Source organism: Rhinatrema bivittatum, chromosome 12, assembly GCF_901001135.1.
Source record: "Rhinatrema bivittatum chromosome 12, aRhiBiv1.1, whole genome shotgun sequence".
NCBI classification, from domain to species: domain Eukaryota; kingdom Metazoa; phylum Chordata; class Amphibia; order Gymnophiona; family Rhinatrematidae; genus Rhinatrema; species Rhinatrema bivittatum.
Genome location: NC_042626.1, coordinates 9939352 through 9958147, shown reverse-complemented (window position 1 = coordinate 9958147; position 18796 = coordinate 9939352). Strand labels below are relative to the sequence as shown.

The following is an 18796-nucleotide window of genomic DNA, read 5'->3' as shown; positions in this document are numbered from 1 at the left end:
TAAATCACAGACGGAGATATCAAAATGAAATCCCAGCCTGTTGTCAGCCCTTTGCAGCCTGAGTGAAATTGTTCAGGTACCTTTACCCACAGTGGGGTAGGGCACTAACTCTCAGTACTATTCAAAGTAGCAATATCTTTACTGGCTCATATGAGAGAGATGCCATGCAAAGACCATAGATGGACACAGACATCACTTTTTTTTTTTTTCTTTTTTAAATCTAATTTTTAACATTTTTTTTTTTCCATAGCATAATCTGCCCAGTAAGATAGCTTGTGCTGTGCTTCAGAATAGATGTTTGTGCTCTGTTAACATTTTCCATTCCAGTGTGTGTGTGTGTGTGTGTTTAAGAAGCACACCTTTGCAAGCTGTACTGCATCAATCTACTTTTCATCGGCACCCCTTGTACCAGGGTTTTGAAAAGTAGTAACTTCATGCATCATTATTCTATAAAGGAGCCTTCATCCGTTGAGATGCCGGTTTTTTTTTTTAATAAGATAAACAGAACATGGTGGAGTACCCACGTCTTCCTGCATATGAAGAGAGACCTTTAGAGGCCTTACTACACTTAATTCGTTGGCCCTTCAAAAGATTATTGCAGCCCACCAAGGCTTCAGTTTTCTCTTCCTAGAAGAGAGCTACTGGAGCTTTCATACAACTGTATCCCAAAGTCTAGTCCAGTCTGCAGGGAGAGGAGGATCCGAATGACATGGCACTGTGGGGCAGTCCAAGAGCTTTTGAAGAGAAAATGTGATTAGGACAATGAAGAAGGCTCAAAGAAGAGATGATGAGACTTGTAGTGCCAATCCTAGGAAGAGGGAGGGAGAATCAGTTACAAACGTAATGGGCTTTTCTTGTGCACATGGCCCTTTATAGAAATACTGCTCCTAAGTTCTGCTCATTAGTAACTTAAAACTATAGCTTTCTTAAAACGTTTTTATTTTCTGCTTGGCAGCTAAAACTCTGTGGAGCCTTGGTGATGGGTCATGGCTGTGCCGAGCATTGTTGGCCCTGGTGCAGTGCTGTCTCCACTAGAGGGAAGGGAGAAGTTGGCTAGTTGCAGAGGTTAAGTCAGATCTTTCAGCTGAGTTCATTCAGAGCAAAAGGCTAAAACTGCTTCCTTTGTTGCCGCAGTAAAGCCCAATTCCATCACGTCCGGCCGCAGTGTCGTGAGTGATCCTCTCTAAAATGGCTACCAATACTCTGGCAGGCTGAGTTCCGCTGGTCGGAGAACATACAAAGCTTTCTTCTACTTACCCAGAGTCTGATGTGCTTTCAGCCAAACATCCAGGGCCATGGAGGCCACTCTACAGAGAATCAGTTGGAGCTTTGGCTCCTAGACCACACACTGGTTGCAGTAAAAGAATTGGGAATTACCCCTCTCTCGTATCCTCATTAAGGCGTATCTGTTTCCTCTTCAGTTGTATTGCCCAGTCTGAAGAAGGGACTTGATTGTCTGCAGAGCTGATGTGCACCCTTTGTGGCTTATTTTATGTCGGTACGATTAATATGCAGTAAACTATGCCCAATCCAGCCCATTTATTATAAGGGATGACTAGTCAGTAGTAGGGAGCGAGCTGGTGCCATCCTGTTTCAGCAAGGGCCTTTCATGTAGTGGCATCCATGTGCTCTGAGCTGCACAGGAACTAGTCACATGGTTATAGTGCTGGTTTTCCTGAATAACCAACCTGAATCAGGGGCTCCAGGTTTGTGGCTTTGACAGTGCCACACCGATAGCTTGGAAGCAGATTGGCCAATATAGTACAATATAGTATCCTGTCTTATTAGGACAGCTCAAACCTTTGCATCCCCCATGGATTCATATCATATTTATTTATTTATTTTTGACTTTTATATACCGATCTTCTTGCATTGGATGCAAATTAAACCGGTTTACAGTGAAACAACAAACTTGCCTGTGAGCAATTACATAGAACAAAAAAATATGGGGAATCATACCTTTTGTCAGTGGATTAAATGACTCCATCTGTTTACAGTTCAAGTGAGGAAAAACGAGCTGTTTTTGACTCTGTTATTTGGTTTCTCACTAGAGGACCCTTTTGATTGGTAGATGGGGGAATAAAATTTAGAATATTTACTTTTGCAATATGACAAGCCAATAGTTTTTGTCAAGAACAAACAGATCGCTTCATTGCTTTCTTCTATAGCTAACGCCTGTCTACACAGTGTGCCCTGCTTGATCTGGGTTTCCTTGCACTTTGAAAATGGGATCAAGTGTTTGACATAACATTTTAGGGACTTTATTTAGAGTGCAGGTCAAGCCTGTCTGTTCTTTTCTGCTGGGAGAAAGCTTGGCATACAGACCATAGAAGATCCCAAGGGTTTGCACATGGTACAAAATAAAGCAGGATGCACAAATGAAACGTCGTAAAACTGATTTTCAGCAGTTCCTATTGCTGCCACTTTAATATGAAAATTTGTGGTCAAAGGCACGTTGGCAGAGGAGGATTTAGGAGAGAGGAATTTACAAAGAACCATATTTTGGGTCACAGTGACAAATGGTTTATTTTAAAGAGGTGTATTTGCTTTAAACCAAGAAACTTCATATGCACCTTTGGATTGGGTGGGAAAGATTTTAGAAACAGGTGGTCTATCCTGTTTACTGACACTTGAAAGAAAAATGTCTTTGAATAAATGTTTGCACCTTTTGAATTGTTTCTATGTTGGTCATGATTCATGTTGATTGATATCCAAGGTATCACCTGCCCAGGAAGTGTTTCATAGATTTGGTAAATTTATTTAGCAATGAATGTTTATGATGAAAGAAGTAGTTTCCTTTAAATATTTCCTCTTTTGAAATGCATTCCTAAACACACAATTTGATTTATAAATAAACAAGCTTTAGCCACTGTTGGGTAGGGAACAAGTGCAATCCCAGGTGGCCAGTCGGTGTGTCCTGTGAATTCTTGGTGGCAGCTGACCTGAAAGCCTGGATAAGGGACCTCGTAGGCCACGGGTCTATACTGTCTCTCAAACTGGGGCAAGATGGTACCGGCCGTTGCATTTTTAAAGGTTTGAGGAAAGTGTTTGGATTCTGCTGCTTGCTTTTGTCATGGGAACAAAATATCCAGCAATTCACAACAACTGTTTCAGTTTCATTTTTTTAGATTAGGCATTTCATTATTCCATTTTTCTCCCTCTTGGCTATTGAAAAACCGTTAATTTCTTTAGGTTACTACCTTAATGCTGGCTCGTTCTGTTCAGTACATATTTTTAGCTTACCGAGCCTGAGTATTTGCTTACTTTGCTGTTTGTAAGTAATTTTCAGTTCACTAAAAAAGGGGAAATGTTTGAGCCCTTAGTCTTTCATACAGAGTTAATTCTGTTTTGTAAACGAACTGAATGCAAAATCGTAATCTCTTAGTTTTCGAGGTGTCTGTTCACGACACAAACGTTAACTCTTTCCCTGCTTTATTTTGCCAGAAATGCCGGATGAAAACGGTAAATCCCAGAGAGCCGACGACTTCTTCATGAAGAAACTCAAGAAAAAGAAGAAAAAGAAACACCGGGAAGACGCCAGGGGAAGGCGCCTGAAAATGTACAACAAAGAAGTGCAGACGATGTGCGCTGGGCTGACGCGCGTGCACCAGGCCGCCCTGAACCCGGAGGCGACGGACGGCGCAGCAGAGGGCAAGGAGTCCTGCAGGTACCTCCAGGACGAGCAGCTGTGCAAGCTGGGCCTGGGCACGCAGGAGTACCGGGCACCCCAGGGAGTGCAGGCGCCCTTTACGTCCCACCAGGAGCACTGCATCCGCAGCCACGGCTTGCCCACGGCTGCCAAGTTCGGCAGCTTCATTCACGAGGAGCAGCAGTCGAACGGCGGCGGACTGGTCCTGCACGCCTACATGGACGAACTCTCCTTCCTGTCTCCCGTGGAGATGGAGAGGTTTGCGGAGGAGTTCCTGGCCCTGACCTTCAGCGAGAGCGAGAAGAAGGCGGCCCGCTACACCCTGGCCATCGTGCACGGCGCGGCCGCCTACCTGCCAGACTTCCTGGACTACTTTGCTTTCAATTTTCCCAACACTCCCGTGAAAATGGAAATTCTGGGCAAGAAAGATATTGAGACCACGACGATATCCAACTTCCACACTCAGGCAAGTTTAGAAAGCTTTCCCTTTGTGCAGTTACGTCGGAATAAGGTTGTGAGCGTTGAATTTTAAAATGGAAAAACTATTCTAGTTTAAAATATTTAAGAGTTTACATTTTTTTTTTTTTTTTTAATGAAACTCTTCATTTCAATCTTGTTTGGTTTTAAAATGGGGGAAGGACAATGCCGCAAAAAGTCATGGCCCTGTTTTGTCGGTGCAGCCTGGTAATTTAGTAGTTTTTCTTAACCTGGTTTTATACTGGCTCACTTTTAATAAGCAGAGTGCACTGGCCGTCTCCCAGATGTTATGAAAGCTATCAATTGCAAAAAAAAAAAAGAGAGCTCTTACTCCAAAAATGTTAAGAGGAATTGGATTCAGATGGGCCCCGACTCTTTTATGGCCTGTGGTGCTGATATGCAGATATCTGTGACCAAGTGCAAAAGCAAAGCACGTGAAGCAGCCTTGTCTGAATTACCAGGAGTGGCAGTTAGTACCCAGGGGAACTTGCTGAGCAGACTGGACCATCATTACGATGCTGTGCTTGTTACCATATCAACTCTGTTTAAGAAATCCATTTTACTGAATCCCATAAAACAGATTTTGCACCGGCCCAGTGACTGCTTCACCCAGGATCCAGCAGGAGGCTTTTGTGCCCGTGACGGGAGGGGGGTGGAGGGTCAAGCTCCCAGCTCTGGGAGGAAGGGAGTCATTTTAGGGACTGACACACCTAGGTATGGCCTGGCCCGGGACTCCTACCTGCCAGCATGGCTGTAGGAAGCACTGACACTGTATTCTGCTCAGTTGGGCATGCAACCTACTTTCCTGTGAAGTTAACCTGATAAAAGTTAGCCAAAGTAATGCTTCTGTGTCCCTAAGCACGGGATAATGGCACAGCAGTGCCCAGGCTGTGAGGTGGAGGGATCCAGGAATGCAGGAGATGGAATGTATTGGCATGCCAATTTTAAGATCTTTATTGCACTGGTATCCTCAAATTTAAAAATACAGTCATAACTGGTTCTCAAGAATCCTCCTGTTAAAATTAAAGAGAGTTCATTCATTTTTTGGGGGGGTGTTAAACACCTGCTTATTAGTTTTGTTGCCATGAGGGATCTCTAATAACTTTATGAAAATCTGCATCTCTTGATTCCTGGCAGGTTTGTGGCTTTTAATAATGGGAAAGTCTTGAAATAATATACTGATGTTTGCAATATAAATAATTAGGAGCAATTTGCTATTGGCTTGCACCTGGAAATTGTTGCAGAGTAAAGTAGCAAGTAAAAGTAGCATAATTAGTGAGCCAGTAATCTAGTACAGTGGTTCTAAACCTTTCTTCTGTAGGGACAGACCAGATAGTTCCCACATGGCACTCACAAGGCTAAGCCCACACCCACCCCTCAGTAATGGGTATAAAGCAGAACTAGAGCATTCCCTGTACAACTCACCATACAAAAAAAGATATTCTGGTGTTCTCGATAACAGCAATACAAACTCACTCTACTACCAGGAGCAATAGCCCTACTTATAAAATGACAGCAGTTCACCACCAATGCATGCCCTGTTGGGAAAAAACAACAAATACGGTGAGGTATTTTACTAGCCTACGTGCTAGTTAAATATCTCACCTCTGTTATATACACAAGATCGACCTTCACCAAGTACAGAAAGACCACAAATTACAAATATGGAGATAGAAACTAGAATGGAAACCCAAAAAAGTCACTGTGCATGCAGTGCAAACCTGGAGAAATGGAAACAGAAATAGCACCTAACATAGTCCCAGGATCTGCAATACTGCACACAAACTAATCCGCACAAAGTGACACCTGCATTGTGGTGTGCACTCACATGGAATAACCCTACCTATAAACAACTATAGCACCTAACATAGTCCCAGGATCTGCAATAATGCACACAAACTAATCCGCACAAAGTGACACCTGCATTGTGGTGTGCACTCACATGGAATAACCCTACCTATAAACAACTATAGCACCTAACATAGTCCCAGGATCTGCAATAATGCACACAAACTAATCCGCACAAAGTGACACCTGCATTGTGGTGTGCACTCACATGGAATAACCCTACCTATAAACAACTATAGCACCTAACATAGTCCCAGGATCTGCAATAATGCACACAAACTAATCCGCACAAAGTGACACCTGCATTGTGGTGTGCACTCACATGGAATAACCCTACCTATAAACAACTATAGCACCTAACATAGTCCCAGGATCTGCAATAATGCACACAAACTAATCCGCACAAAGTGACACCTGCATTGTGGTGTGCACTCACATGGAATAACCCTACCTATAAACAACTATAGCACGTAACATAGTCCCAGGATCTGCAATACTGCACACAAACTAATCCGCACAAAGTGACACCTGCATTGTGGTGTGCACTCACATGGAACAACCCTACCTATAAACAACTATAGCACGTAACATAGTCCCAGGATCTGCAATACTGCACACAAACTAATCTGCACAAAGTGACACCTGCATTGTGATATATACTCACATGGAACAACCCTACCTATAAAAGGCAACACTGCAAATATTAAACCAGGTCATAAACACCCAATACACCTCTAATTAGGAAACAAAAAAGCCAAGCTGCTATAGATTCCATAAGAACATAAGAAAATGCAACATTGGGTCAGACCAAGAGTCCATAAAGCCCAGAATCCTGTTTCCAACAGTGGCCAATCCAGGCTACAAGTACCTGGCAAGTACCCAAACACTAAGTATATCCCATGCTACTAATGCTAGTAATAGCAGTGGCTATTTTCAAAGTCAACGATTAATAGGTAATGGACCAGATGATTTACTACTCTTCAGTTTATCAAGCAGGCCTACCACATCAGTCCATCTGAATCATTACCCATGAAAACCTTCTCCGGAATGGGTATCTCCCCAACATCCTCTTCAGTAAACACCGAAGCAAAGAAATCATTTAATCTTTCCGCAATGGCCTTATCTTCAAGTGCCCCTTTAACCCCTTGATCATTTATTTATTTATTTATTTATTTATTTATTTATATACCGGAGGTTCCTGTATAATATACATATCACCCCGGTTTACAATGAACAGTAACTATCGCTTCAAGTTAGCGGTTTACAATGAACATAGTTAATCCAAGAAACAGAAAATATATATATATAACAATGCTAACAATTAATAAAAAACAATAAATGAAATAACGGTCCAACTGATTCCCTCACAGGCTTTCTGCTTCGGATATATTTTAAAAAGTTTTTACTGTGAGTTTTTGCCTCTACGGCCAACTTCTTTTCAAATTCTCTCTTAGCCTGTCTTATCAATGTCTTACATTTAACTTGCCAACGTTTATGCTATATCCTATTTTCTTCTGTTGGATCCTTCTTCCAATTTTTGAATGAAGATCTTTTGGCTAAAATAGCCTTTCACCTCATCTTTTAAGCATGTCTGTAATCGTTTTGCCTTCCTTCCACCTTAATGTGTGGAATCATCTGGACTGTGCTTCTAGGATGATATTTTAACAATGTCCACGCCTGTCTCGCATATGTGCCGAAATGGCTTAGCTAACTAAAATCTGGAGTTTGCAATAGGGCAGAAACTGGGCATTTTGAAACAATAAGTATTGGATAGAATGAGAAATCTGGTAGATGTGCGTGTTGTGCTGTTGCATCTGATCAGTCTTTGAACCTGACTTTTACACGTTTCAGGTCAAGCGGACATACTGCTGCGGTACGTACAGAGCAGGGCCGATGCGGCAGATCAGTCTGGTTGGAGCTGTGGATGAAGAAGTTGGGGATTTTTTTCCAGAGTTCCTGGATATGCTGGAAGAATCTCCATTTCTGAAAGTGAGTGATGCTCTGGTCTCCTGTGCATATCCTCTGGTTCTCTATGGCTGGCATGTAGCGTTCTGGCTGCGCCATTGGCCTGCTCTCTGTTCAGGTCTAAACTCGTGGAGCATGTAGTTATCCTCTAACAGCATGGCAGTATAATATACTAGAACAGATCCCCCTACACACACACTTTGTCATTCCCAGAATAACCTACAGCGAGTCCTTACGTTTTCTAGGGCTCGGACTTTGATTAGAAGCTATTTAGCAGCAGGGACACTAAACCAGGTGAATACATACCCCGAACAGTATCTACACTGGAGGGATGTGTGTGTCTTTACATTTTGTGACTGTCTAGTCTAAAACTCAGATAGCCAAACAGGAATGTGTTTGGTATCCTCTCCAGCAGCAGGAAACCATTTGAGTTTTTATTTGGGTCTCCTGACTGGAGACACTTTTTTTTTTTTTTGTTGACCCTGTTTTATTACTATGAGATTTTGTAAGCCATCTTGATTGCTGCCAAATACAAATAAGCTCTATTTCTGGGCTATGTCTGCTGGGATTTATTTATTTTTTTTTTTTTGCGTTAATGGTTTTGTGTTTGCTTCGGGCTCTAGATGACATTGCCCTGGGGTACCCTGTCTACGCTCAGACTGCAGTGCAGGTCACAGAGTGATGATGGCCCTATCCTGTGGGTGAGACCAGGGGAGCAGATGATCCCTACAGCAGATATGCCAAAGTCGCCATTCAAACGTCGGCGGTAAGTAACTTTTTTTTTTTTTTTTTAAATTCGGGTTTTGTTTGCAAGTTCTCTATGTTGACCGTGAGGATGCTCGTAATTCATCCATATTGTGAGCGTGACACTAATGGGAATGGAATTGTCCCACTTATATCTAATGGACAATCAGAGAAACTTCCAGGCTGGTTGCTGTTTTTCCATGCGTGGAAGTTGAGGAGAGTGGCCTAGTGGTTAGAGCAGCGGGCTATGATCTGGGAGACCAGGGTTCAAGCTCCTTGTGACCTTGGGCAAGTTACTTTACCATACAAACGTACAGGGTCCTTTATCAAATTGCGTTAGGGCCTTATCGTGCGTGTTGGGGCTCTGTATCGCAACATGCATATGCAAATTTAAAATTAATATTCGAGTGGGAGGAGTTTCAGCGAAGTAAATGGAAATGAGGGCCAACATGGCGTGCGATAGAGTAACGCACAGCAACGCAGCCTCTAAGGCTGGACATAACTACACCTTTTCTTCTGTGCGTTATGCCTGGGTTAGCTTGTATCGCAAATGCTGGTTCGGGAGGGGAGAGCCTCTACATATAAGTTAACTTTTTATACCACTGTAAGAGGGGGGCACTAGTGACTCAGGGTGAGGGGGGCACTTTTACATGCATCATTTGGAGTGATGAAAGGTAACGCGTAGATGTGTACAATGTTCTCTCTGCCTAGTCCGTTAAACGGTTATATCTGGACAGTAAATATGCTTTGTTTATTTAATTCTGCAGATCGATGAACGAAATAAAAAACCTCCAGTATCTACCTCGGACCAGTGAGCCCCGGGAAGTTCTGTTTGAGGACAGGACAAGAGCCCATGCCGATCACGTGGGGCAGGGGTTTGACTGGGAGAGCACCGCCGCTGTGGGGGTGTTGAAAGCCGTACAGTTCGGAGAATGGTAGGTCCAGGAGGAGAGCAGAACAGCAGAAAGCAACACTCTAGCTCCTGGTAGAAAAGAGCAAACAAACCCCCGTGTGACCTGCTTGGTGACCGTTGTAGCAGCACTGCACATACATCTCATGGATAGGTGGTCCCCACCTGCCTGCGCTGCTATCTCCATGTGACTTGCTTTCTCATTAAATTCTGTGAAGTGTCAGAACAACTATTGACCTCTTTCAGGGTTTGTGTTACCTGCCTAAATGATCTAACGTAGCAGGCTTAGCAGATTGTCTGGTGCACACTGCAGTTTAGAGGAGCAGGATTCATGTAGGCTGTGAAACTGAACTGTTGGTCCAGTAATGTCTTCAGTAACATTAGCTTGGGTTTGGTTTGACAGAGAAACCCATACTGGAGCAACGTTTTACTATGAATAAAACCAGCCAATAAGTGTTATTTAAACTTAAATACAGCAAATGGTTTTTCACTGTTTCCTACTGCCTGCACACAGTTGTAAAATGAACCTTTTTTTTTTTTTTTTTTTAAGTAAGGGCTCCCAGATCCATTCCTTGAGACTTCCTACTCCTTCAAACAGTCTGTTTCTCAGGATAACCCCTCTTGTGTCTTTTGAATGTTGTGTATCCTGAAAAGCCCAACGTGAGACCTGTTGTGTTAAAGTAGTAAACCTGTATTAGCAGAGCAGCCTCCCTTCCTGCTCGATCCACGGGACGGGTTTTGTACTAGTGGTGCATCTCTGGAGGGAGAGGGCATAATCTGTACTCGCAGCACAAGATTCGCGTTCCCAACCTTCTGTTCCTGGACAGCTCGCTGTTTATCCCTTATACTCCCTTGAAGTTTGTGCTGCTGCTGCTGCCGTCAGACCATTCACCCCAGAGGCAGCTGCATTTTGTTGATTTGCTTTAACCGTGAAGCATGGTGGGACTCTTAGTTTTGAATCCAAGTTGTTTGGAAGTTACTGTTGGTGACAAACAACTGAAGTCTTTGTGGGTATTTTCATAAAGTTTTTTTTTGGCAAGCGTTACAGTCTGCTCGGAGCTTGCATCTGAATGCCTGTTTCCTATATCTGTAGGAGCGACCAGCCTCGCATCACCAAAGATGTGGTTTGTTTCCACGCTGAGGACTTCTCTGATGTCGTACAAAGGTTGCAGCTAGACCTGCACGAACCACCCGTGTCCCAGGTATGTTAGGCTGGCCTTGGTTTATTGCACTTTTCCAGGTGACCGGGTAAGCGGGCTTTGCTCTGCATTTCCAGCAACTTTTTTTTTTTTTTTTCCAGGCCAGCCACCTATCTTAGTAGTAGGGATGTGCATTCGTTTCCTCTGATTTTAATAATGAGATACACGCACACTGTCAGTTTTCCCGCATGGGCAAGATACTCGCTTCCCACTGAATCAGAGGAAAGAAATGCACATTCCCTACTTGGTGGCTCTACCCTTATTTTGTTTTAGCAGCGGTTTGTGCCAGTCAGCTAGCAATCCGCACTTAGCAATAGGTGGTTCATCAAGTAACTAAAACAAAGTGCATAGTTACAATTTCCTTTGTTCTTTTAAAGGCAAAATTCTCAAACTTTGCTGGTCATGGGGTGGATTTATACTAACCACTGCATCCTTTGCTGTTCCTTCTTAGTGCGTTCAGTGGGTTGACGATGCCAAGCTTAACCAAATGAGACGGGAGGGTATCCGTTACGCCCGCATCCAGCTGTCTGACAACGACATTTACTTCATCCCCAGAAACGTCATCCACCAGTTCAAAACGGTGTCTGCTGTGTGCAGCTTGGCCTGGCACATCCGACTGAAGCAGTACTGCCCAGGGAGCGAAAGCAGCTCTGCCGCGGAGGGCCAGCCGGCAGGGGAGCTTCGGCGCGCCAGCGTGAAGGTGGAGCCGGAAGGAGGCACCCCCGAACGGCCGCAGCTGCCTGCAGCGGAGGCCTTGGCCTCCACGTCCGGACTACTCCTCCTGCAGCCCCTGCGGGCGCCGGGTCTGAGAATTGAATCGGAGCAGCGGCAGGGCCCGGAGGAACACTTCGAGCCTCCCGTGTGATGGCGCAAACGTGCAGAAGCGCTTATTCTTTTTTTTTTTTTTTTTTTTTCTAGGAAAAGAAGAAAACAAAAAAAAAAAACAAAAAACTTTTTAAAATTTTGATGTGAAGTTATAGTTTTATAACTGTCTTATGTTAAATTTTAATTGGGGGAATTTTTGCCTGTTCTGTAAGGAAAGGTGACATTCCACAATGTCAAGGCAAATCTTTTTTACACAGATTATAATTATGCTAGAATTATTTCATTTTTATATATATATATATATATATTTTGTTTTTCTTTACCAGTGGCCTGCCACTTCTTTTTTTTCTGTTTTAAGGAATGAGGCGATTTTAATCCTGGTCCCTCAGGATGAAATTCGTAACCTGCCCCTCTGCCGCAAAGTACAGCAGATTTCTGAATTGTGGATTTTGTTTGAAACAAATCCCTGTGGCTCAAAATCTTTGTTTAAAAAAACAAAGTGGGGAGAGGGTGGGGGATGGGCTGGGGGGGGGGGGGGTGCACACGTGCTGATGTGTGGGAGAGTGAGCCGAAAGCACTTAGGTTTGACTTGCCAGTGAGCTTGCTCGTTTGTCACTCGTCCACCCGTAAAGCGTGAAACTTAGCTCGTGTTTAAGCAGAATGAGTGCAATCTTCAGCAAGCGAGCGAGCGAGCGGACGACCTGTCCACTTAAAGTCAGCGGGGTAAGTGTCCCGCTGAATACGCTCGCCCAGTGGGATAACCGAGAAACCTTAGCTGTGCCTGGATATAACCAGTTAGGCTTTTCAGTTATTCAGCCATGTGCGAGTGGATAACTTAACTACTTAACTAGATATAAAACCCCCCCAAACTGAGCCCTGCAGAGGATTCTCTGCCTCCCCTTCTCCAAATGTAATGTACGGCCTCTGTCGGCCCAGGCACTCCCGCCCCCCCGAAACTCTCTTAAATAAGTGTAGCGGGTCCACAGTTCGGGCTTGTTCCTTCCCACCCTGGTTTCTATGCAATTTTAATCAGACTGCCCTGCGACCCTCCCAACCACCCAGAGTTTCTTCAGTCTGGGCCACCCCCCCCCCCCCTCCCCCCAAATCCCCAATCCTGCCAGGAGCGGGTAAGTTTGTATTTTGCTCCTGGCAGGATTTTTTTTTTATTTTTGTGACCCGGTATGTAGATTGTGGGTGGGGGCGACCTTATTTTAAATTACATGGAAACCAAGTGGTGACCCTGCAGACCCTCCACACTTTATCTTATTTAGAAAGGGTTTCAGGGCTGAGGATGCACCGTCAGATGGCACCGTATGCTAAATTTTAAATTATTTTGACAGCGAGTTATCCGCTTCCACGAGGCTGGCTAGCTTTCGACCTGCTCTATAACTTAGCCGGTTATAGTTATAAAATTGGCAGAGCTAGCTGGATAACTTAATTCCACCTCGAAATGCCTTTTTTAAATGTTTGTGTGATCTGGCCAGATTTTTGCTGGCTAATGTTTTATCCAGCGAACATCTAGCTGGATAAGTGGCTCAAAACCTTGCCATTTAGATGGATAATTTGTGACTTACGTGTCTAAATGGCTTTGAATGTTGAACTCATTGACTTTTACCCCCCCCCCCCCCCGGCACTCCAAAAGCATCTCTGGTCCTGTGGAGGAGACTGGTGTCATGGTTGAAATGGCCTGTAGTGGCGTCGCCGTTCTTGCTATGCTTGTCTCGGCACTTACAGCTTTTAGAAACCGGTGCAGCTGGCAGCACCCCAAAAATTGGTTTTAGCAAGTCTGATTTTATTTATTTTATTACTTTTTTTTTTTTTTAACAGCACTTCCGTACGGTGGTAGTAACGCAGCGTGATGTGGCACACCACTTACAATCCCATAGGCTGAAGGTTTTCTCCATCTTATAAATGAGGTTCTTCCAGTAGGCAGCTCTTATTCCACAGTATCCCAGCATAGGATGCTAGCCCAGTTCACTTGCCTGGTTTTCTGCTAACACGTGCCTCCAGTGTTGCTGGTTTGAAAAATATACTTGCCATGGAAAGTGTCTTGTGCTGGTGAAAACTGTGTTCTTATATTTCCAGATGTTAAGGTTTATTTTTACTCACACCTCCATAATTGTGGGTTGTCTTTTTTTTTTTTGTCGTCTTTTCGAAGGAATAATTGCTAATCCAAGGCAACTAAAGTAATCTTTGGCAAGTTTTATATTCCTGTACCTCAAGGGGTTTGGACCGAAGTGTGATCATTGTGCTAACAAGCAGAGAATTATTTTTATGTGACCACAATCATAACTGTAGTTTATCCACTATGAATTATTTTCCTATAAAAAAAAAAAAAAATCTATGAAGTAGGTTAATGTTACTGTGTGCAATATTTTCTTTTCTTTTTGTAGGTTTTATGTGCAAATTACCTCCATGCAGAGGTTCACAAGCCAATAGGTGGCAAAACAAAAAACTACCTGAGAATCCTGCAGCAGCTCGTTTAGAAGAATCCAGATAATTTTGCCTTTAAATCGATGTGCAAAAAAACCCAACAAAAACAAAGTGGGAAGACCGAGGGTGGTTTTGTGCCCTCCACTTTTCAGAGATTTGGTGGCTGAATGCTCAGTAATCTGTGTAAATAAGGTGTACAAGAATGGGAACCCTTTATGAAGCTTAACACTCATCATGCTGGTTTGGTTCTGGGTGATTAAAGCAACTGTAAAATGACATCTTCCAGCTCCTGCTATTTTAGCTGTTGGGGGAAGCGGGGGGGCGCAGATGGCTTACATCATTGGGCCAGGCCCCAAAGCCTGTTTGTCATCTTGCATCCGATCATGAGAAATGCGCCGGAAGCCTCATATTGCATTAATTCCACTATAACCCAACTTAGCAGTGCAATCAGATAATTCAAAGGTCTTTTTGTGCTACTAGTTTCAACAAGGTTACAAGTAGAAGTTGGTGGAAGTGACTGTGACTTCTCTGTTTCATACATAATTCATATCTTTAAGCCGCTCGGAGCACCCCTTGGGAATGTTTTTGGTTTCAGACACCAGCAGATTTAAGGGTAGGACTTTTACATGCTGTATGATTGTGATCATGAGGAAGTTCATTACCTTGGAAGGCCTCTTCTGAGCTGGTTTTCCACAAGTGACCCAGTTTGGAAAGTTTCATTGGCTGTGCCCCGTGGAAGAATGCACTTGTTTCAAGGGATAAACTAGGGAAAACTATTGGTCTCTCGTCACTTGCTTACATTATCTTCAAAAGCCATGCCTGTATTCTGTCAGCTGGGAAGGGAAGCCCGTTTAATAGCAAACATTTGTGTTCAACTCCATGTAAATTGCAAAGTGGGTTCAAGCCACACTAACACTTTGACAAAAACAATATGCATTTCTAAAAACACAAGAACTTAAAGCCTGCAGACCATTGTATAATCACACCTGTAAGATACCTGATGTATTCATTTTGATTGTAAACAGTCTTTTGCTGACACAAGGCATTGGTGCATTAGGTAGTTCCCGTGTCCTTACATTTTAATAGGTATGAAAGTATTTTTGTAATATACTGAACAAATGGAAAACCTTGGCTTCTTCAGACAGGGCATTGAGCATTATAAAATAACCGATCTGTAGAGCTCCACTATTGGAGAGGAGGTTAGAGGTTAGGACCATCCTGCCACCCACCTCCTTTCTACTCTGAAAAGTTACAGTATTTAAAAAGAAGTCTTGCATAGTTGGTGCCTATTGGTATTGAATCTTTAGGGTAGGAAGTCCCACTTTGGAGGCCTCGGAGCTATTTAAGTGAAACAGAGAACTTGACAGCACATGAGGACCATAAGGCCCATCCAGTTTCCAATTTACTTTCTTGGTGCAAAGCAGTAGACCCCAGTTGATCTGTGGTATTCCCCTCACTACTTTGCAGCTAGGGGATCCTCTTTTTGGGTTTTATTCCCGGCTTTCTTAAATTCCACTCCCGTTGACTGCACTGCCTTCTCCTGGGAGGCAGCTCTCTGATTCCATCACCCTCTTTCCTTGAAATGTTTTCTGGTGTTGGCTTCTGCATCCACCTCCTTTGAGCGGCCACGAATGATCAGCCTGCGGCGTTCCGCGTGCTGTTCCCTCGTGCTGTCTTAGCTGCTTGCAGGGTAAATGTTTTGAAATCTTGCACCGTGGCGACTGAGCGTATTACGCTCAAAGCTTGAATGTAATGGTGACCTCTCCAGCTAGTTGGATCGCACCTACCGGGGTAGAGGAAATACACAGGCTGAGCTGAAAAAAAAACCACTGCCACGCAGGGAGGGGGGATGGTCTCTCTTTCACCAGCAGACCTGCGTGTGTTCATTTGATTATTTAACGAAACATTGTTCACTTCCAGAGCCAAGCTCTATAAGTGTATAGCTCGATGACTCTTGTAGCTGGGCATTTTTTGCCATTTTAACTTCCCTTCTCCCCCCCCCCCCCCCCCCTCAATGAATTCCTGTTCTTGAACTGCTAAAACAGTTTTTTTTTATTTTCTGGTTGGCAGGTAAGGTGAAAGATTTATTTTCTGCTATTTTAATTTATTTTAGCACTAATCTTACACAGGGGAAAACACAAATTGCCCAGGAGCTTATATTTCTTTGTGCCGCCTTATATTTATTGACATTTAAATAAAGTGTGTTTTTTTTTAAAAGCTTTTTTTTTTTTTTTTGAATAGTCTAAAAATGAAAATCTTTAAGCCTCGGTGTCTGTCTATAATACTCTAGCGCAGTGATGCTTTCTGTAGCTGACCGTACAAACGTGTTAAACTTAGTTTAAAAGCAGATTTCTTTGTTCAATAGGCCAATGGAATGCATAGAATTTTTTTTTCCTTGTAAAGTATTTTTTTAAATAAATGCAAAAAGTCAGGCTGTCTTGTATGTATTTATTTTTTAAATGGGTGTGCTGGTGTTTTGCTGGATTGGTGTGGATATGTGGAAGGCTGCATGTTTCCATGGAAATCCATGCAAAGCTATGGAGTCATTGCAGATCTATGGTAGTTTCATGAATCATTGTGATGGTTGGCACAGTCATTAACATTTAGGGTGTCAGTTTAAGGGTGACAATAGCTTACATTGTTTGTTTTTTCTTAATCTGTTTTGTAGCAAAGACTTTATTTTTAAAAAACTGTTATACTGCATGTTCTGATCAAAGTAGTTCATAATATAGATCATGCACAACATTAAAACATAAAAACACAAAAACCATGCAGGCCTTTCAGACCAGTGTATGCAGGAAACCTCTGTACAAGCCAAAAATGCCTATCAAAGTAAAGCAGACCAAATACTACTAACAAAATATATTCAGAGCAAAATTGCTGTAAAACTATAAAACAGCATCTTAAACACATTTAAAAGCCTCAGTTTAATGCTATGTTAAATGCTTGCCTAAATAGCCAGGTTTTTTTTTTTAATATTTTAAAAACTTTTTCATTTCAAGTTCTAGCTGCAGGATTTCAGCCATGGAGTTCTATAACAGTGGACTGGTGCCAGAAATAGCTCTGTTCCTAATTTCCCTCAATTGTGCCTGTTGGCCAGAGGGCACGTGTTGTGGCTGTTGGCCAGAGGGCACGTGTATCAAGGCTTCAGTTGTAGAATGCAGACCAGATAGAGGGATATAAAGCCAAGACATGTTGGTATCATAAATGATTTTACAAATCGGCATTAATACTTTATAGTGTATTCTAAATTGAATAGGCAGCCAGTGTAGGTTTTCCAAAACAGGTACAATATGTTAGTTCAGTGTCCTCACAACTCCAAAACTGCCATTGCAGTTGGTAGTCTGGGTAGCAGAGAGACCAAATCCCGACTGGTGATCAAACAGCTACAACTTTTTTGGCCACGGATGTTGTTTTATTCCTGCTGTAGAATTAGAACTTAGAAGTACTGTGGCAGGAGGAGGTAAGAGTGCCTGGGCCAATGCTTGCTCCGTGGATAAACAGAGAATATCCTCTTGATTTGGCAAGAAGTCTTGTTTTATGAGCCCTGCCTCTAATAGCAAAAGCATTAGCAGCAGGGGGCCTGCCAGCTTTGCTGTGTGCAGCAGGGGGGGCCTGCTTTATTCAAACTTGATTCTTTGGCGTCTGTCCCTTTTTAAAATAGGACCGTTTTGACATCGAAACTGGTCATTTTCAGTCTTTAAAAAAATTCCTGCAGGCCACCTTCCCCTTGCACTCCCCTCCACTAATAATTTGGGTACTTTTTTTGGGGGAGGGGGAAGCACGAGTTATATAATACATAAAGGTAAATTTTAAAAGTCCATGCACACTAATTCAGGTGTGCGGGCACAGAGCGGCTTTTAAAAGCTGATGGGATGTGCGTGTATCCTGCAGCATGCACATCTCCAAAGTTTTCAAAAAGGGGCAGCGTATTAGCCTTTCAGGCAGTGAACCAGAGATGTGCGTCTAAAGATGAAATCCGGCCCGCATCAGGGCACCCTGCTACCCAACTCTGCTATGGAGGATATGCAATTAAAAAAACCCCAAAACACCTCTGATGATCTGGGGACAGTGAAGGCTATTAAAGTAGAGTGATTCGGAGGACTTCTCCCTTAACGGGGCAAACCAAGGGCTGGACTGGAAATTGCATCAGCATCCACCCCTTTTTAAAATTCCCCGACTTGTGTGATAAAAATGGCATTTGTGCCCACTTAGCCTGGCTGCATACACATCTGACATTTATAAAGTAAAATGTGGCACCTATGTTATAAAAGAGCTGTGTCCCTGGCCTCCAGCCGGTGCCCCTGTACACTCGTTTGAAAGTTGTGTGCACAAACCCTTTACCTAACTTCCTTCTGCCCCTCACATTGCACGGGTTTAGTCATCTTTCCTTCCTCCGGTCCTCATTCCTTCTCTCATGCTGCTGTATATCTCTGTCCTCTAATTGAGGTTGGCCTGTGTCTGCCAGAAAATCTTTGACTCCAGGCTTGTGCCTTTTTTTTTTATGTGATGAGCTTAGGGCTGCTCATAGAACAGGAGCAAAGTTCCTAAAATAAATAAACCAACTCTGGTCATTAGTTATCATCTCCGCTCCTAAAGATGGGCCTGGTTTTTTTTTTTTTTATTATATAGGAAAGAGTTCCCTGCCCCTTATACTAACCCATTCCTTGCCACTAATCATGGATGATATGTACTTGATTTATATTCTGCTTTTTCAGGTACTGCAGAGCAGATTACATTCAGATT

General features: G+C 43.1%; 1 protein-coding gene across 2 annotated transcripts in view; it reads left to right on the top strand.

Moving 5' to 3' along the window:
* RSBN1 (round spermatid basic protein 1) overlaps nucleotides 1-16482 on the top strand; it is a 35655-nt gene extending 19173 nt beyond the window's left edge. Inside the window, exons 2-7 of one of the 2 annotated variants that reach the window (XM_029573265.1) lie at nucleotides 3445-4115; nucleotides 7826-7963; nucleotides 8563-8705; nucleotides 9451-9618; nucleotides 10687-10795; nucleotides 11348-16482. In XM_029573265.1, the coding sequence (XP_029429125.1) occupies nucleotides 3445-4115; nucleotides 7826-7963; nucleotides 8563-8705; nucleotides 9451-9618; nucleotides 10687-10795; nucleotides 11348-11608 (1490 nt within the window). In that variant the 3' untranslated portion in view covers nucleotides 11609-16482. Of the gene's footprint in view, nucleotides 1-3444; nucleotides 4116-7825; nucleotides 7964-8562; nucleotides 8706-9450; nucleotides 9619-10686; nucleotides 10796-11243 lie in introns of both variants that reach the window. The other variant, XM_029573264.1, reaches the window with a different exon arrangement.
* The last annotated feature ends 2314 nt before the right edge of the window (nucleotides 16483-18796 follow it).